Source organism: Heterodontus francisci, chromosome 3 (genome assembly GCF_036365525.1).
Source record: "Heterodontus francisci isolate sHetFra1 chromosome 3, sHetFra1.hap1, whole genome shotgun sequence".
NCBI lineage: Eukaryota > Metazoa > Chordata > Chondrichthyes > Heterodontiformes > Heterodontidae > Heterodontus > Heterodontus francisci.
Genome location: NC_090373.1, coordinates 150,596,199 through 150,616,293, shown reverse-complemented (window position 1 = coordinate 150,616,293; position 20,095 = coordinate 150,596,199). Strand labels below are relative to the sequence as shown.

At 41.6% G+C, this 20,095-nt stretch overlaps 1 protein-coding gene across 3 annotated transcripts in view; it reads left to right on the top strand.

Annotated features, from left to right (window-relative positions):
* The window catches only part of ascc3 (activating signal cointegrator 1 complex subunit 3), a 740,670-nt gene that overhangs the window by 111,454 nt on the left and 609,121 nt on the right, over positions 1-20,095 (top strand). For all 3 annotated transcript variants that reach the window (XM_068026887.1, XM_068026891.1, XM_068026900.1), the window contains exons 9-10: positions 6,652-6,852; positions 7,259-7,399. In XM_068026887.1, the coding sequence (XP_067882988.1) occupies positions 6,652-6,852; positions 7,259-7,399 (342 nt within the window). The remainder of the gene's footprint in view (positions 1-6,651; positions 6,853-7,258; positions 7,400-20,095) is intronic.

The window sequence follows — 20,095 nt, the reverse complement described above, 5'->3', positions numbered from 1 at the left end:
CCAACCTCTCCTCATAGCTAATGCCCTCCAGACCAGGCAACATCCTGGTAAACCTCTTTATCCTTTCCAAAGCCTCCTCGTCCTTCTGGTAGTGTGGGGACCAGAATTGCACGCAATATTCCAAGTGTGGCCTAACTAAGGTTCTGTACAGCTGCAGCATGACTTGCCAATTTTTATACTCTATGCCCCAACCGATGAAGGCAAGCATGCTGTATGCCTTCTTGAATACCTCATCCACCTGCGTTGCCACTTTGTGACCTGTGGGCCTGTACGCCCAGATCTCTCTGCCTGTCAATACTCCTAAGGGTTCTGCCATTTACTGTATACTTCCCACCTGTATTAGATCTTCCAAAATGCATTACCTCACATTTGTCTGGATTAAACTCCATCTGCCAGTTCTCCGCCCAAGTCTCCAACTGATCTATATCTTGCTGTATCCTCTGACAATCCTCATCACTATCCGCAACTCCACCAACCTTTGTGTCTTCCGCAAACTTACTAATCAGACCAGCTACATTTTCCTCCAAATCATTTATATATACTACAAACAGCAAAGGTCCCAGTACTGATCCCTACGGAACACCACTAGTCACAGCCCTCCATTCAGAAAAGCACCCTTCCACTGCTACCCTCTGTCTTCTATGACCGAACCAGTTCTGTATCTATCTTGCCGGCTCACCTCTGATCCCGTGTGACTTCACCTTTTTTATCAGTCTGCCATGAGGGACCTTGTCAAAGGCTTTACTGAAGTCCATATAGATAACATCCACTGCCCTTCCTTCATCAATCATCTCTGTCACTTCCTCAAAAAACTCAATCAAATTAGTGAGACATGACCTACCCTTCACAAAACCATGCTGCCTCTTGCTAATAAGTCCATTTGTTTCCAAATGGGAGTAAATCCTGTCCTGAAGAATCCTCTCTAATAATTTCCCTACCACTGAGGTAAGGCTCACCGGCCTATAATTTCCTGGATTATCCTTGCTACCCTTCTTAAACAAAGGAACAACATTGGCTATTCTCCAGTCCTCTGGGACCTCACCTGTCGCCAATGAGGATGCAAAGATTTCTGTCAAGGCCCCAGCGATTTCTTCCCTTGCCTCCCTCAGAATTCTGGGGTAGATCCCATCAGGCCCTGGGACTTATCTACCTTAATGCTTTGCAAGACGCCCAGCACCACCTTGTTGGCAAGGGGCTGCAAGAAATACAGGCTCAGTTACAAACTGCTGGAATAGCTTGTTGAACTATAGTAACCTGGAGCTCAGCCTGTGCTGGTAAAACCAGTTTGAACTAATTAATTTATATGACAAGGCAAAGGAGAGGACACTGGAATAGAGCCTTATTTGGACACTGTGTGATACCGGGGTCTTTGGGCTTGGGCCAATTAGGAGAAGATACGAACGAGGTGAGCAGGCTTAACTCAACCGGAAAGAGACAGCTCAGTTTTGGAGAGATAAGAAGGAGAATAAGAATAGAGAATCTCGGGCATAGAGTCAGCGAGAAACTCCGGAGATCAACCATCGTGGAAGTGGAAGACCCTGCGGAGACGACGTAAAAGAGAGAGAGAACGGAACGCCTGGCCAGCGTCAGCGCTCCCCTTTTTCGGGTATTATCCTTTGTTTTCTGTGACAAGGTCAGGGAAAGGTCAGAGGAACCTAGTGGGTGTGCATATCAATTCTAGTTAGCTTTGTTATTAACTGTATAACCCAGTTTGAGTTGCGTGCTTTTGTCTAACCAAGTGTATAAGCCTTATTCTTACATTGTACAACAACGTGAATAAAGTAAATTGATAGTTAAAGAAAGGACTGAGTTTCTTCCTCCTTTGTACTAAGCCATTAACTGTAGCCGGTGGATTGGTGGAGGGTGGCTCTCCTGTAACCCGATATCCCAAACACCCAGCCTGAGCCTGAATTAAGAGGACTTAGTCCCACGTGACGGCCAGGATCAAGTGGGTGCAGGGAATAAAGGGGCCAAGGGGGAGTTGACTCCGCTCCATGGTTTACAACTTCCTTTTTGATAACGCCATGACCCAGACTATCTACACTCCCTTCCCTGGACTCATCATCCACCAAATCCTTCTCTTTGAATACTGATGCAAAGTACTCATTTAGTACCTCGCCCATTTCCTCTGGCTCCACACATAGATTCCCTTCTCTGTCCTTGAGTGGGCCAACCCTTTCCCTGGTTACCCTCTTGCTCTTTATATTTGTATAAAAAGCCTTGGGATTCTCCTTAATCCTGTTTGCCAATGACTTTTCATGACCCCTTTTAGCCCTCCTGTCTCCTTGCTTAAGTTCCTTCCTACTGTCTTTATATTCCTCAAGGGCTTCATCTGTTCCCAGCCTTCTAACCCTTACGAATGCTTCCTTTTTCTTTTTGACTAGCTCCTAGAGTTTTTAGGGTTCAACCATGTTACCACATTGGATTTTTTCAGGAAAAGTGCATTCTTTGTATTGAGTACTGAAGCTGTGTGATCTTCCATGAAGGAATACTACTTAGTAAAAGTAGTAAAATAGATTGGAATAGTTCAGAGGTAAAAATGTTGATGAGGTGAATGAATTGAGTGTTGCAAAGTACATGTTGAATACAGATTCAAAGTAACATGCGGGTCACACAAGGGTGAGGAAATAACCATCTCCAACGAGGAAGAATATAACCATCACTCCTTGACATTTGACAGCATTACCATTGTTGAGTCCCTCACCATCAAAACTGGACCAGCCACATAAGTACTGTGTCTACAAAAACAGGTCAGAAGCGGGGAATTCTGTGGCAAGTAACTCATCTCCTGACTCCTCAAAGCCATTCCACTATCTACAAGGCACAAATCAGGAGTGTGATTGAATATTCTCCACTTGCCTGGATGGGTGCAGCTCCAACAACATTCAAGAGGCTCTGCACCATCCAGGACAAAGCAGTCCGTTTCATTGGCACTCCCTCCACAATTGCTGCACAGTGTCAGCCGTGTGTTTCATCTTCAAGATGCAGTGCAGCAACCTGCCAGGCCTCCTTTTGACGGCATTCCAAACCGGTGACCTCTGCCATGTAGAAGAACATGGGCAACAGGTGCATAGGCGCACCATCACCTGCAAGTTTCCCTCCAAGTCACACACCATCCTGACTTGGAAATATACCACCCTCTCTTTACCGTCGCTGGATCAGAAACCTGGAACTCCCATCCTAACAGCAATGTGGGTGTACCTACACCACTTGGACTGCAGAGGTTCAAGAAGGTAGCTCACTGCCAACTTCTCAAGATCAATTAAGGATGGGCAATAAATGCTGATCTTGTCAGCGATGCTCACATCTCATGAACAAATAATAAAAAAAAACTCTTTCAAAGTGAAGGATAATTTGCGTAATAACCAGGGAAATTGTTTAATGGGTGCTACCATTCTAATCAGTTTTTGGAACACAGCTTGTTTTGCTGCTGAGGCCTAAAAAAAGTGATTATATCAGTGATTTTCCATATTTTAGAGTCATCGAGTTATACAGCACAGAAACAGGCCCTTCAGCCCATTCATTGGTTTTGAACGTGCTCCATAATATCACTTTGGGCAGATCTCTGTTAAGTTGCTGTTTAAGAGTGTAAGAATTTGAGTGATCTGCAAAAAATTGTCACAAATGCGACACCTTTCACTTTACATTTTCCAGCAGTCTACTCTTATCGAGGGATTTCCCTCCTCGTTCAAGAATGTTTTTGCACTGCAGCCAGCAGTAAGTGTACTCAAGAGATCAAATTGATGAATCGTATATGTAGTCTGCTTTTGTTTAAAATGGCTTAGAAAGCAACAAAGTTAAAATTTAAGCTATTAGATGAGCAAGGTGCTTGCCTACTCTGCAGGATCCCTCTCTTCCAGAGACAGTAAAGCTGAGGGTATGATGTATTACCATGCACTTTACAAAGCTCACAAGACATTTCTGTGTGTGTGTTAGCTTTGAAAATGGTTAGGCAAAATGCTTACTCCAGATATGATTTTTTTGCTTTCTACTTTTATTGGATTTACAGTAAATGAATTAAATACATTAGCACTGTCAAACATTTTGCACAAATAATTTGAGTATTCGTAAGCTGACTTTTCTATTAATTTTTCAGGTTATATACTTATTTTAAAAATTGTGGCATGGTCTGTGCTTTTTAGTTAACTCCTTTAATTCAAAGTTGCTTAATATAAATTCTATTAATACTTTTGAGCAAAAAATGCATCTTGTGCTATTATTTAAATTTTCATTTTTACTACTGGATAACTAGTTTTTTTTGTATGCTTTTTATATATCTATATCTGTCTTGGTGTAGCTATATACCACTGCTAACCTCTTGCCAATACGAGTAATATTCAACTTTCTAAGTTATACTGTTAAAGGTGATTGCAACAGTTGTTACCTTGAAGGTTATTTAACAGGCTTAAGAAATGGGACTTTGATTTTTTCGGGGCATGTATTGTTTGAATTTTTAAGAAAATTGAAAATCGTATAATCTGGCATGCCAGACATTTTTTTGGGCAAGTTTTATTTGTGCTTTGAATTAAATGTGCAATTTAAATGCCCTATGCAATTGTCATATTGAAAATTTGAAATGGTGGTGGGGGTAATGCAGATCTGTATAACTGGCAGTTGAGTGAATTGTCATACTGTGTTTCTATTACCCAAAAAATTATTGTACACCAGCCACATTAATTACGTCATGCACTGATGCATACTAAGAAGGAAAACAGTGTGGTACCAGGATCTCCTGTAATGCATTCCTTCACTGTTAATTTAAGTTCAAGTTGACGTGCATAATATTTTTAATGATCCTAACCAGGAATGTATCTTATTACACCTGCCGTGTATTGAGTTTGATATTAATTTTTTCTCTTCAGTTGGTTTTACATTGCCATTTTAATTCAGATTCTAGGAAATCCATTTTAATTAAGCTTTTAGGAAACTGGTGTTATTGTACTGGCTCCTGGTGACTGTGCTGCTAAATTTGGCTCCTCAGTGGTCGATTCTTCAATCCAGCTTCTCATATCTCTCTCCCTACCATCAAAAGTTTCCTCAAAACTTCCCTCTTGAGCCATACCTTCAAACTTCTCTTCTTAACTGTAATGTTGCCTCCAAAACCAACTTTTCCACAACTCGCTCTTTGATTCTATCCAATCAGATTTCCACTATGCCACGTTACAGAAATAGCCCCCAAGTCATACGCCACACCACTGTGACTGTGCCAGTTTTGTGCATTATCCCTCCTTGTCTTCACTGGAGACTTTTGACATGATTGACTACACTATCCTGTTCCAATCCCTCTCCTCCTTTGCTCTGCTCAGTGGGACTGCCCTCGTTTAGTTGTGTGCACACCTACCTGAACATAGCCAGAACATCTTCAGCTTCTGTTCTCACTCCTGCAATGTTACTTCTCGAGTCGTCCAAGGACCTAAGCTTGACCCTTGTTTTCTTCATTTACATGTGGCCCTTTGGTGACATCTTCCATGGGGTCATCTTCCACCTGTTCTGAGGACATCCAGATGTACCTCTCCACCACCTGTCTTGACCCTTGCGTTTCCTGTGAGGTCAGACTGCTTGTCTGACATCCAGTTATGAATGAATTGTAATTTTCTCTAGCTGAACATTGGTAAGATCATTAACTTTGGCCGCATCACAAACTGTCGTACCTGGGCACCAATGCCATTCCCTTTCTGCCCAGTGTTTGCAATCTTGGTCTTCTTTTTGAATCCAAGATGAGCTTCAATAAAACTGCCTCCTTCCAACTTTGTTAACATCAGCCACGTCCACCTTTCCTCCTGCACATCTCCAGAGTTGACCTTCATTTCTCTCCTGGTTGGCCTCTCCCCCTCCAGACGCTAAATTTGAGGTCATCTAAAACACTGCTGCCCATATCTTATCCTGCACCAAGCAAATTTAATAGTCAAATTAATGTGCAAATCCAGCAAGTTCCTGAAACTAACAGGGAGGCTCAGGATGAGATGGTGCTTAGTGCAAAGCAAATGGCGGAGCAGCGTAAATCGACTAGCAAGTTCTGGAGAAACACTACTCACATCATATCACTTAATCGCCTGCACTTTCTGGTTGATTTGCACACGTTAACACATCCTCAATTTTATAGCAAGGAACTGGCCCATTGTTTCTTGATGTTCGTTGCCCTTTAACATTATCTTCATCTAATGAAATATCCTGTACAATTATTTTGATAGTTGTGTTATTGATCCTTCCAATATTTTTTTTTAAAGTTATTCCAATTTAATTATTGGATTATCGACATCACTATTGGCATTAAATGAACTCAGGGGAGGTCCTTATGAGAGGTATTAGCAAATCAGTTTTAAAGTAAAAATATAATGGTCTTTTTGTGATGAGAAGTGGAGAATTATACCTAATGTTTGGTTTACAATGTATGTGCATTTGAAAAATATTTTTTCTGCAGGTAAATAATGCACACAATTGTTCACATATATTATTTAAATTGTTTTTATTCTCCTGCACTGTCAAAGGTAATAACTGTATTTGATTTCAGTTTTCTACATGTAAAGTAATTGTTTGCAACATCCTCTTTTGAGAGGATAGTATTGTACCAGGAGTAATGGAAATACTTGAGATTTCCTTGTCTCTTTAGTTATGGTTGTTTTATTATAATTTTCATGCTTAACCTTTCAGATTGGACAGTTGGTTTTTAAAGGGATGAAGCGACTGAACCGCATCCAGTCAATTGTATTTGAGACAGCTTACAACACAAATGAGAATATGCTGATCTGTGCACCCACCGGAGCTGGGAAAACTAACATTGCCATGCTTACTGTTCTGCATGAAATCCGCCAGCATATTCAGCAAGGAGTTATCAAAAAGGATGAGTTCAAGGTATGGATTTAATGAAGCAAAGCCAAATTTTTATCTGGGTAGAGTTTAAAAAAAAATCATTATTGATTGTGTTTCTGGAATAGATATGTTTTCACAACCTTACTAGATATGTAACAATGCTGGCATTTGACTTTATATATTAATACAAAGTATATAATATGACCTGATTTTCCATGCAACAATAGAATCTATTCTGAATCCAAGCCAATGTTCAAATTAATAGCTAAATAAATAAATTAATGGTCTTTTAACATTGAGTCAATAATAATCACTTTTCATACATCACTATTAATGTTTTCAGCTTAACTGAACAGAACGATATTTCACAAAGTATAATTTTATATCAGTTTTTGAGACAAATACAGATTTTTAACATGTGTATCAACAATATTTTCCTTAACTACAGGTTATATATGTAGCACCGATGAAGGCCTTGGCTGCTGAGATGACAAATTACTTTAGCAAGCGTCTGGAGCCATTGGGTATCCTCGTGAAGGAGCTTACTGGCGACATGCAGTTGACCAAAGGGGAAATATTACGGACGCAGGTATGTTTAGGAATCCATTAAATCCAAATGTTAATTTGATGTCAGATGTTGCCTAAATTGATTTTGCTGACAAGTCTGCCACTTGGATTTGTCCAAAGCTGCATTTTATTCTGAGAGATTTAGGGCTGAATTTTATTATCGCACCGCACATCGCGCCAGCGCTCTTTGAACTTGGCGGCCTTCTGACAAGGAAGCGCTGCCGCTGAGCCTTGGCGATATTTTACACAGGGACTCATTTAAATGGAGAGGGCGTAGCAGCCGCCCCCAATGACATAGAGGGGGCGGCCACTGCATCCCCGGCAATGGCGTCCGGCGCCACCGCACAGGTGCTGGTGCTATTTTTAAAGGGCTGCAAGCCCTATGGAGAAATTTTAATATTTAAAAATATATTGTGAAGCATTATGTATAAAAAAAATAAATTAATACTGGAGGCCCTTTCCCATCCCCATAATGTTTGTTTACGGCGCATTAGAATTAGAATATTAGAGCGCAGTACAGGCCCTTCGGCCCTCGATGTTGCGCCGACCTGTGAAACCATCTGACCTACACTATTCCATTTTCATCCATATGTCTAGCCAATGACCACTTAAATGCCCTTAAAGTTGGCGAGTCTACTACTGCTGCAGGCAGGGGGTTCCACGCCCCTACTACTCTCTGAGTAAAGAAACTACCTCTGACATCTGTCCTATATCTATCACCCCTCAACTTAAAGCTATGTCCCCTCGTGATTGCCATCACCATCCGAGGAAAAAGACTCTCACTATCCACCCTATCTAACCCACTGATTATCTTATATGTCTCTATTAAGTCACCTCTCCACCTCCTTCTCTCCAACGAAAACAACCTCAAGTCCCTCAGCCTTTCCTCGTAAGACCTTCCCTCCAGACCAGGCAACATCCTAGTAAATCTCCTCTGCACCCTTTCCAAAGCTTCCACATCCTTCCTATAATGCGGTGACCAGAACTACACGCAATACTCCAGGTGCGGTCTCACCAGAGTTTTGTACAGCTGCAGCATGACCTTGTGGCTCCGAAACTCGATCCCCCTACTAATAAAAGCTAACACACCATATACCATATTAAGATCAAATGGAACTTGATTAGCAACACACACTTGCCCCCCACCCCCACCCTCTTAATATTTGCCCTTCAACCCCTTCACACCATCCCCACAGCCAATAAAAAAGGTTTTCCCTGCTTTCCTCCCCCACCCCCACTCTGATAATTTCAGTCCTCCCCCTCCCCACCAGTGTCATGTCTCAGGAGTTCCCAAGATGCGCGGGTTGCGGCTGATGGTGGGATGGCCACCGGGACCAGGTAAGTCGATTAGCATCTTATCTTAATTCATTTTAATATTTAAGTGGAGGCCTCGCTGCCGCCGGTAAAATGCAGCGGGGCTTTCTCTGCTTCGGGGGTCTTGGCGGGCCGCTCCCACAAGTATTTTATGGGCCCCCCCACCATGACCTCCAATGTCAAGGGGCTCGTAAAATTCAGCCTTAATGTCTCTGTGAATTTCATTTATTTTTAACCAGTACTTTTCTTTCAGCACTTTTTAAGCAAACTGAAAAGGGAAAAATAGATGTTTGGATTTGGTATTATTACTTTTAAATATTATTATTATTATGCAAGAGCTTTAGTAACTTGCAAGGGCCTGATATTTCTACAATTAGAAGGTTAATACTATATTAATGTTTGTACAATGCCTATCTAAATTACCTGCAACCTTACCTAACTAAGCCATTTGTACCTTCATGTATGATTGCAATTTAATTGAATTAATTAAAACTAATTATGACGAGAGCTGTGTGCTACTTAATCTTGAACTTCCCAGCTCCATTCTAATGGAAATTTATTTTTTCTCCCACTTTTATGGTCTTCCACCCTAACATCTTGAGAGTCCATTGGTTTTATTCAGTTTTGTTCAAACCATGCTGGGCAATTATGCTGATTTATGGCTATTTTACATTTGGCCATATGCCAATAAGACTGGTGGGAAATTTCACTGTAACTTGACTTCAGCAGAATGGGTGTGGGAATGGGCATTATTTCAGGTCCAACTTCTGGGTTGTGCCCACATGGAAAATTCCAGACCATTATCAATACATTTTCTATTGTTTAGATCTGAAAGAACTTCCCATCTCTCACTATAGTTACAATTTGTCTGCTTACCAATCCATAACTCTTGGGAACTAACCCCTTTTCGGCAAACTTGCGAATAAAAATACACACCTTAACATGGCTCGTGTTCAAGTCCGTTCTGTGAAAAGTTGGCCAAAGAATTCTGAACTATGACAATGAGCCTTGGGAATTGTTAAGTATGTTAGTGTTAGTCTTGAATTTCTCTTCCCAGATTTTATGTAGAAGTGGCTGAAACTGTCATTTTAACCTTTTTTGACCTATCATCTAGCATTAATTGTGTTACAAAAAGTTGAATTTGAATAATTTTAGTTCAATAAGGATTTAAAAAGAGCAGTCTTGTTCAAGTATCCAGATACTCTGACATTTAACAGAACTTTAGGCTAGAATCCGGCGTAACTAGATGTTTTTTAAACTGTAGCTGTTAATTTCATCTCCAGAGGGTAGCAGTAGTTTCAGCTGCTACTGTGTGTTGTTAGTCTTGTTCTGTGGTGTGCACAGGACTTCATTGCCAATGTTCCTATATCGTATAAATAATATGATTCATTAAAAGGTACAATAAAATGCCTTTTGGACATTTCAGCAAGCTATGGGTCATGAATCTGAGCCTCACAATTGTTAACATTGTTACTTCAAGCAGTAAAGTTGCTATGATGTGTTTAATAAGAAAGAAATTACCGAATTAACGTAGTAAACTATGCCTCAATTTAAGCTAGACCTGCTCAGGATTGGCTGTTGGCTTGAAAGACTACAAAATACATCAAAAATGAGGTTAATCCAAGTTCAATTTTCTGAGATCAGTGCTGCTGGATGGGGCTTAGTATGCAGCAGACAGCTTACTGAAAAATTGTGGATGCACTACCCACTGTTTTCTGTTCACTGCTTTCAATGAATAGAAAATTGTTAACAGTACACCTGCAATTTTCCAATAAGCTGCCTGCCATGAAGCCTCACCAGTCCTTCGGGGCCTCGGAAAATTAGGTTCTAATTTCAAAAAACAGGGCTGTTCTACAGTATTATCCACTTCAAATATAGTCTGTACCTTTTACCACAACGTTTGTCATTTTTGTGGTCCATGCAGTGCTTTTTAGTGTTACTTTGATTCTTCCAAGTTGGAAGTTGATTTACAGTTATGTTGCCGCTTTGCAATTTTGAACAGAGTTCAAGACATGAGCATTGGATTTTATATCAGGGACAGCCTCCTAAAAACACTTTCAGTTGCTCCAGCTAATGCTTTTTATCAGAACATAGAACAGTACAGCACAGTACAGGCCCTTCGGCCCACAATGTTGTGCCGAATCTTTAACCTACTCTAAGATCTAACTAACTACCTACCCTTCATTCTACTATCATCCATGTATCTATCCAAGAGTCGCTTAAATGCCCCTAATGTATCTGCTTCTACTACCACCGCTGGCAGCGCATTGCACGCACCCACCACTCTCTGCGTAAAGAACCTACCTCTGACATCTCCCCGAAACCTTCCTCCAATCACCTTAAAATTATGCCCCCTGGTGATAGCCCTTTCCACCCTGGGAAAAAGTCTCTTGCTATCCACTCTATCTATGCCTCTCATCATCTTGTACCCCTCTATCAAGTCACCTCTCATCCTTCTTCGCTCCAATGAGAAAAGCCCTAGCTCCCTCAATCTTTCTTCGTAGGACATGCCCTCCAGTCCAGGCAGCATCCTGGTAAATCTCCTCTGCACCCTCTCTAAAGCTTCCACATCCTTCCTATAATGAGGCGACCAGAACTGAACACAATATTACAAGTGTGGTCGAACCAGGGCCTTATCGAGCTGCAGCATAACCTCGCGGCTCTTAAACTCAATCCCCCTGTTAATGAAAGCCAACACACCATACACCTTCTTAACAACCCTATCAACTTGGGTGGCAACTTTGAGCGATCTATGGACATGGACCCCAAGATCCCTCTGTTCCTCCACACTACCAAGAATTCTGTCTTTAAGCCTGTATTCTGCATTCAAATTCGACCTTCCAAAATGAATCACTTCACACTTTTCCAGGTTGAACTCCATCTGCCACTTCTCAGCCCAGCTCTGCATCCTGTCAATGTCCCGTTGCAACCTACAACAGCCTTCCACACTATCCACAACTCCAGCAATCTTTGTGTCATCGGCAAACTTGCTAACCCAGCCTTCCACTTTCTCATCCAAGTCATTTATAAAAATCACAAAGAGCAGAGGTCCCAGAACAGATCCTTATGGAACACCACTGGTCACCGAGCTCCATGCTGAATACTTTCCATCTACTACCACCCTCCGACTTCTGTAGGCCAGCCAATTCTGTATCCAGACAGCCAACTTTCCCTGAATCCCATGCCTCCTTACTTTCTGAATGAGCCTACCATGCAGAACCTTATCAAATGCCTTGCTAAAATCCATATACACCACATCCACTGCTCTTCCTTCATCAATGTGTTTTGTCACATCTTCAAAGAATTCAATAAGGCTTGTGAGGCATGACCTGCCCCTCACAAAGCCATGCTGACTGTCTCTAATCAAACCATGCTTTTCCAAATAATCATAAATCCTGTCTCTCAGAATCCTCTCCAATAATTTGCCCACTACCGACGTAAGACTGACTGGTCTATAATTCCCAGGGTTATCCCTATTTCCTTTCTTGAACAAGGGAACAACATTTGCCACCCTCCGATCATCCGGTACTACTCCAGTGGACAGTGCAGACGCAAAGATCATCGTCAAAGGCGCAGCAATCTCTTCCCTCGCTTCCCGTAATATCCTTGGGTATATCCCGTCTGGCCCCGGGGACTTATCTGTCCTCATATCATTCAAAATTTCCAGCACATCCTCCCTCTTAACCTCAATCTGTTCGAGTATATCAGCCTGTTCCACGCTGTCCTCACAAACGACCAGGTCCCTCTCACTAGTGAATACTGAAGCAAAGTATTCATTTAGGATAAAATGAAAGCAAAATACTGCGGATGCTGGAAATCTGAAACAAAAACAAAAAATGCTGGAATCACTCAGCAGGTCTGGCAGCATCTGTGGAAAGAGAAGCAGAGTTAACGTTTCGGGTCAGTGACCCTTCTTCGGAACTCATTTAGGACCTCCCTTACCTCCTCCGACTCCAGGAACAAGTTCCCTCCACTATCCCTGATCGGCCCTACCCTCACTCTGGCCATCCTCTTGTTCCTCACATAAGTGTAGAACGCCTTGGGATTTTCCTTAATCCTACCCGCCAGGACTTTTTCATGTCCCCTTTTAGCTCTCCTAAGTCCATTTTTCAGTTCCTTCTATGGCTACCTTGTAACCCTCTAGAGCCCTGTCTGATCCTTGCTTCCTGAACCTTAAGTAAACTTCCTTCTTCCTCTTGACTAGCTGTTCCACATCTCTTGTCATCCAAGGTTCCTTCACCCTACCATCCCTTCCCTGCCTCATCGGGACAAACCTATCCAGCAGTCGCAGCAAGTGCTCCCTAAACAACCTCCACATTTCTGTCGTGCATTTCCCTGAGAACATCTGTTCCCAATTTATGCTCCCCAGTTCCTGCCTAATAGCATTGTAATTCCCCCTCCCCCAATTAAGTATTTTCCCATCCCGTCTGCTCCTGTCCCTCTCCATGACTATAGTAAAGGTCAGGGAGTTGTGATCACTATCGCCGAAATGCTCTCCCACCGAGAGATCTGCCACCTGGCCTGGTTCGTTGCCAAGCACCAAGTCCAACATAGCCTCCCCTCTAGTCGGCCTATCTACATATTAAGTCAGGAAACCTTCCTGGACACACCTGACAAAATCTGTTCCATCCAAACTATTTGCACTAAGGAGGTTCCAATCAATATTAGGGAAGTTGAAGTCACCCAAGACAACATCCCTGTTACTTCTGCACCTTTCCAAAATCTGCCTCCCAATCTGTTCCTCCATGTCTCTCTTGCTATTGGGGGGTCTATAGAAAACTCGCAACAAAGTGACTGCTCCTTTCCTGTTTCTGACTTCCACCCATAATGACTCAGTAGACAAACCCTCCTCGACGACCTCCCTTTCTGCAGCTGTGATACTATCCCTGATTAACAATGCCACTCCCCCACCTCTTTTACCTCCCTCCCTATTCCTTTTGAAACATCTAAACCCTGGAACATCCAACATCCATTCCTGCCCCTGTGATATCCACGTCTCCGTAATGGCCACAACATCGTAGCTCCAAGTACTGATCCATGCTCTAAGTTCTTCACCCTTATTCCTGACACTTCTTGCGTTAAAATAGACACACTTCAACCCATCATACTGGCTGCAACTTTGCCCTGTCAACTGTCTAACCTTCCTCACAGACTCTCTGCACTCGGTATCTGCCTGTTCAACAGCTACCCCATCCACTGATCCGTGGCTCCGGTTCCCATACCCCTGCCAAACTAGTTTAAACCCTCCCGAGTGCATTTAATTACCCCAGTCATGTCTCAGACATAAATGCAGTTTCTTTTTAATTGGTTCATGAGATGTGACCATCGCTGACAAGGCCAGCATTTATTTCCCATCCCTAACTGCCCTTGAGAAGCTGGTGGTGAGCTGCCTTTTTGAACTACTGCAGTCCTGTGATGTAGGTACATCCACAGCTGTTAGTGAGGGAGTTCCAGGATTTTGATCAAGCAACATTGAAGGAATAGCGATTTGGTTCCAAGTCAGGATGGTGTATGACTTGGAGGCGAACTTGCGGGTGGTGGTGTTCCCAGGTGCCTGCTGTCCTTCTCCCTCCTTACAGTTAGCATTTTATGTTTTCAACTGGTTTGTCAGATGAAGAATGCTCCAATTAATTTCTTAACTTTAGAAATATTATGCTTTTCATTAGAGCCCCTAAATTCAAAAATCAAATGAATGTGTGCCTAGCTTAGATGAAAAAAATAGCATGCCTATATTATGCAGAATCCATCACAGAAAAAATGACAGGTGGGTCAATGAATTCTGTGAATTCCTGTTACACCAGTAGATGGTGCTGTGATAGTTAGTTTTAATGTCAAATGTCTCATAAGATTGCAAACTGTCAGAATCATTTTCATCCGGCCTGCCAAAGCAGCCGATCCTGCTGCAGTTTGTTGCCTGCCAGTAATCCTATCAAGTTCCACTCTGGACTTATCAATGGTGATTTGGCTAGACACTTTGAACTCTCTTTTGATTGCAAGTTCCTATTTTCCCTGCTGAATGTCTGCAGTAGTAGTCTGTTTCCAATTACTTCACAGCTGTAACAAACACAAGAATATGAGCAGGATAACAAAACCTTGCAGCATTCATTCCCATGAGACTGAGTGGAGAGAGTCTCACTCTACACTTGACTCATGCTATGCTTGACATGAGAGTAATTGATGCCAACACTGCATGCTCAAAATAATTTTTTTTCTCACTAGCATTTCTATTTTCAAAACACACAAAAACCACCAAAAAAAGTACACAGTCCACAAGTAGCGGATTTTCTGCAAATAGCATCAAGAGAACAGAAAGTAGTCTGCCCATCAACCAATCCCATTTGTGCTGTTGATCTATAACTGGCAGGTCTTGAAATTCACAACTGTTCTACATACAGGCACTTTCCTGCCTACTGCCACTGCCATGTGAGAACCACTAAAACTTCCCTGTCAACAGATAGACTTTCACATTGAACTACAGAGGGCTATGTAGAGATCCTCATTGTCCAGCATTCAAAATGTACTGTTATACTTTTTTAGTTACTTAAGATAAACTGTACCCAGAGACTGTTGTCCCAATCAAGGGAGCTCTTTTTGAGGATGTTGTTTGAAGGAAACCAGTGGAATTATGTTTTTCCACATTATAAATAACTGTGTGGTACTTAAGCAAAAGAATTTCTTGAATTCATTGTATGCCTTTGTATTCATTCGTGGTCAAAGAGATTAATTTATTTTTGTTGTTTATTGACGCGTGTAAACTCTCGTCCAGAATATTCTGGGATGAGATTCTCGAACGTGTTTTATTTTGGCTTTGTCTTTATCTGGTTTATATTGCTGAGACACCTCCTGTTTATTTTATGATGTGAATAGCACTGGCAGGGTTTATTTATTGCCCCAATTCTAGTTGCCCACAGAATGTGGGACTGGGGTCACTTGTAGGTCCGATCAGCTCGGGGAGACAGGTTCCTTTCTCTGAAATAGAGAGCCAAAAGGTTTTGCGACAGACCTCCAACCATTGTGTTGATTTTTCTGGTGCTCACATCCAAATTGCCAGATTTATTGAATTCAGTTTCACAACCTGCAATGGTAGAAGTTGAACTTGGGACCACTAAGCTGCTAATCTAGTACCATAACTATGAGGCTACCATATCTAGTTGATGAAAATTAAACCCTGTCATTGACTTGGACTGTTAATTGAAAATGCAAGAGAAGCGTCTGTGTAAGAAAAAGAATGCAGTATAAACAAGCAGGGTTCAAAATGGACATATAGGCCCATTTAACCGAGATGAGAGAAGAAAAGCAAGCCAAGCAAAGCCTACAGGAGAAAAGGGGGGAAAATCTTGGGAGATGATACTTTTTTCTTTAAAGTGTTATGGGATATTAATGGTTTAATAGACTGAGAGGTGATTATTGCGAGGGTCAGCATGAGACATTTTTCTGGTATTCTAGCAGGTAGCTATGAAGCGGGAACTGAAAGTTAAAAGTAGCAGTAAAATTTGACGGTGATAAAATAATTGTATTTGTAATAAACAGAAGTTAGTGTGGCAGAGGTGGTTGATAAGTTAGAGGATTTTAAGAGTAGCAGATCCCTTGAGCCAAATCTACCCGGGAGGAAATTTGTGGGGAACTTGATCTGGCCAATGAGGAACTGCTCGGCACTCGTGAAATTCTGAAGGCAACAGTTTAAATATTTTAAAATGTTGCCAAATTTAAAGTAGGCAACTGCAGGCCCATTAGTCTTAAGCTGATTAGTAGATGGCATAATCTATTTTAAGGGGTAGGCTAGAGGTGTATCTGTCTAATAACTTAATTTAAACATCCAGTATACGTTTAAAAGGGGAAGATTCTGCCTGACACACCTCGACGACTTTGACAACAACAAACCTTCCTGTGATAGAATTTATTTAATCTTTCAGAAATCTTTTGACAAGTTCCTCTTGAAAGGCTCCAACTTAATGGCCACAGGAATCCAGTGTGACTGGATACGTTGGGTAAACAGTAGGGAACACACACTTCTTGTGAGAAGGTAATGTTAGGGAGGTATTTACTGGATACCCGCAGAAATCAGTGCATGGACCCCTGCTTCTAATCTATATTCATAATCTCAATGCCAGAACAAACTAACGTTAATTTTGTTATGACACACTAAATAAAACTAGAGAGCAGTACAGACTGAGTCCAGCAGCAAATGTGCAGGAAGAGTTAGTTTGATTATGCAATTGGACAATCTTTCAATTAAATTGAAATGTGATTTATATATGTAAGAGATATGTATATATACACATCATAGGTCTGAAATAGGTGCCAAAAATTGTAATGAATGGCATGGGGAGGTAGCATAGAGAGAGCAGAAAGGGATATTAGCATAGAACCAAAGAAATTTATTGCACAGAATAAGGCCATTTGATCTGCCATTTCTGTATCTAATCTTTGCTAGAACACTCTAAAACTAATCTAATTGCCCTGCTTTCTCCCCATAGCCCTATATCCTCCTTGCTTCAAAAATATATCTACTTAAAAAATACAAGCAGTCCCTGTAGCAAACGTTTATTGCTTTAATAACTACAAATAAATTTCTCATAATCTCTCTCACACGCATTAATAGAGCTGGATAAAACTTAATGTAGTATGGTGAGTTTTGGTTACTGTACCACAAAACAAAGGTGTGGTTTTGCTACAGATCACTGAAGAGTACTGATTATAATTGGAAAATAGATGAGCTGTGAGGAAGAATTAAAGATGTAAAGCTTTACAGTGTAGAAATAAGTGGGCTATCAAAGTATGTAATGGCATAGCTAGGTTAAAATGAGGAAATTATTTCAAAGTAAATAGGAGCACAGAAAGAGGTCATTTGGCCCATCATGTCTGTGAGCCACCTAGCCTTATCCCATTGTCTGGCATTTTATCCTTAGCCCTGCAGGTTACGGCACTTCAGGTGCACATCCAGGCACCTTTTAAATGAGGTGAGGTTTACTGCATCTACCACCTTTTCAGACAGTGAGTTCCAGGCCCCACTACCCTCTGGGTGAAAAAGTTTTTCCCCTCTAATCTTTCTCCCAATCACTTTATGCCCTCTAGTCACTGACCTCTCTGCTATAGAATCAGAGTGCATCAATAGAAATTTAAAATGATCGGAGGAATTTCTTTACACGGTGATAAATCTTCGAATCATCTCATGCAAACTAAAACTTTAGGATATACTAAATAAGTTGATTAATAATATGGTAGAGCTGGGGTACTGAAGGGTTTGAACTTTAATGTGCCGAGTGGTTTTTCTCGATCTTGAATTTTCTTGTGTTTTTATAATCCTATATTACCCATTTATGCTAATTACATATATAGTCCCCACAAGGTAAACATCCACATTTAAAACGGGACTCCGCCTAGTACGTGGTATCAACTGTATATTACAGCACCAAGGAGAATGACCTGTATATGAAATATAAACCTGTATATGAAGACTGTGATTTGGCAGAGCAGGGTGATCATCTCAGCTGTGGCTGCCACTGGTGCCAATCCAATTATGGACAAGCTGGAGCCTCAAAGTAAGATTGAAATATATAAGGGAAGGTAAGGGGACACCTCTGGACAATCCATTAATGTTTTGACTGACCATATTATTAGATAGTCAGCTTAAAAAAAAGATAGCATTATTCATTTGCACTAATGCCAATTTCAAAGTTGCCAATTATAGCTTCTTAAGTGCTCCATTTATTTTGGGCAGAAACAGCTGTACTTACTAGTTCTTACCTTGTTAAGATGCACTTAATGCAGAAGCAAACATGATTAAGTAAATAACACCTCTTCAATGTTCAATTACCTTTCTGTGAATTTAAACCCTTTTAATCCTTTCTAAGTGGCGTGGGGTTTCAGTTTGTAAACTGACTGCAGTTTTAATAAAGCTGCAGGTCAGTGTGACTTCATTTTGTCTTGGTGTAAACCTTGCTCAGGTGCCTGGTTTTCTGTGCCAGCATCACAGCCTGGATGTTGGAAAGGGCCCCTCCCAATAACATATTCAGCTCTTCACCATTGCAGAAGGTGACCTTCAGCTGGCAGGTGTTGATCCTATTCTTGTGCTGCGCGGCGTTGCCCACAGTTCTACAATCTCAGGGGTTGGGGAATTCGAGAACAGCAACCAGGTAGATGGGAGCTCTGGTCCCAACACCTTCAGCGAAGGGACCCTAGCACCACCTTACCAGTGAATACAGCCAACAGTCAATTGGAGACCAATGCTGAATCACTTTAGCAGCCTTTTTTCAGTTTTATTGTGACAGACATCATAACTGTTCAGCTGGAGTTCACAAACAATATCCATCAAGACACACGTGCTCACCCCAGACCTAGATTATTTTTTCAGTAATCAGAGAATCTCTGGCCAGAATAGAACGCACTGAACACATTCCCGCAACACTTAGGGCCTCGATACAGTGGGTGCCCACTCCATGCAGGCCAAAGTGGAGCTACCCAAAAGGAATATTCTCATGCTTGTTTTCTGATCCCTTGAAAGTCTTGCCTGTCCCTGTCTCTAACTTCCTTCAGCCTGACAACCTACCTACATTGCAACAATGAATTACACTCAAAAGTAATGACTGTAAAACGCTTTGGGACATCCGGTGGTCATGAAAGGCACTATACAAATGCATGTCTTTTCTTTTTCGCTGAAATCTATGTGCTTATCCAGTTCTGTTGTCTTGCAGATCCCTGATTTTAATCTCTCCACCATTGCTAGGTCGTGCTTTCAGCTGTCTGGAATTCCCTCCCTAAACCCCTCTGCCTTTCTACCTTTCTTTTTGATAATGCTCCTGTGAAGCACCTTGGGCATTTTACAACATTAAAGGACCTATGTAAATGAAAGTGTTGTTGATTACTGAAATAGTGCTACCACATTATACCAACCATCACATTGTTAGGGTCAAATGAGGAGGAATCGAAGGGCTTTCCTCTTTCCCTCTCCTTATTTGACCACAACTGGTTTAATTCTTTCATCAAGTGGATGTACTGGCCAATTCAGCAGATGTCTGATTACCTACGTACTATGATCATAAGAACCAATCGAACAGGCTCTCTTGAGTTCACAAAGAAAGAGGTTAACTTTATTGTATATAAATTGAACTAATAAAAATAAGGAACTACGCACCAACTTTCACACTCTCTCTCACACGCACACACACGCTCTAGAGGTTTACAAACAAAAAGGTTAGAGTGGGAAAAGGTATATTAGTTGAGTTAGAGTCCATAGGAAAAAAAAAAATACAGTCTGCGGAGTTTGGTGATTTGGCTTGCTTCCAGCTGAATTCGGTGGTCCTGAGGCTTTGAGTTTCAAGAGCTAGATGACCGGTTCGGTGGGTCTCTTGGACACAGCGATGCGGATCATTTCTTCCAATGAGGTTTCTGATTGTAGCTGGAG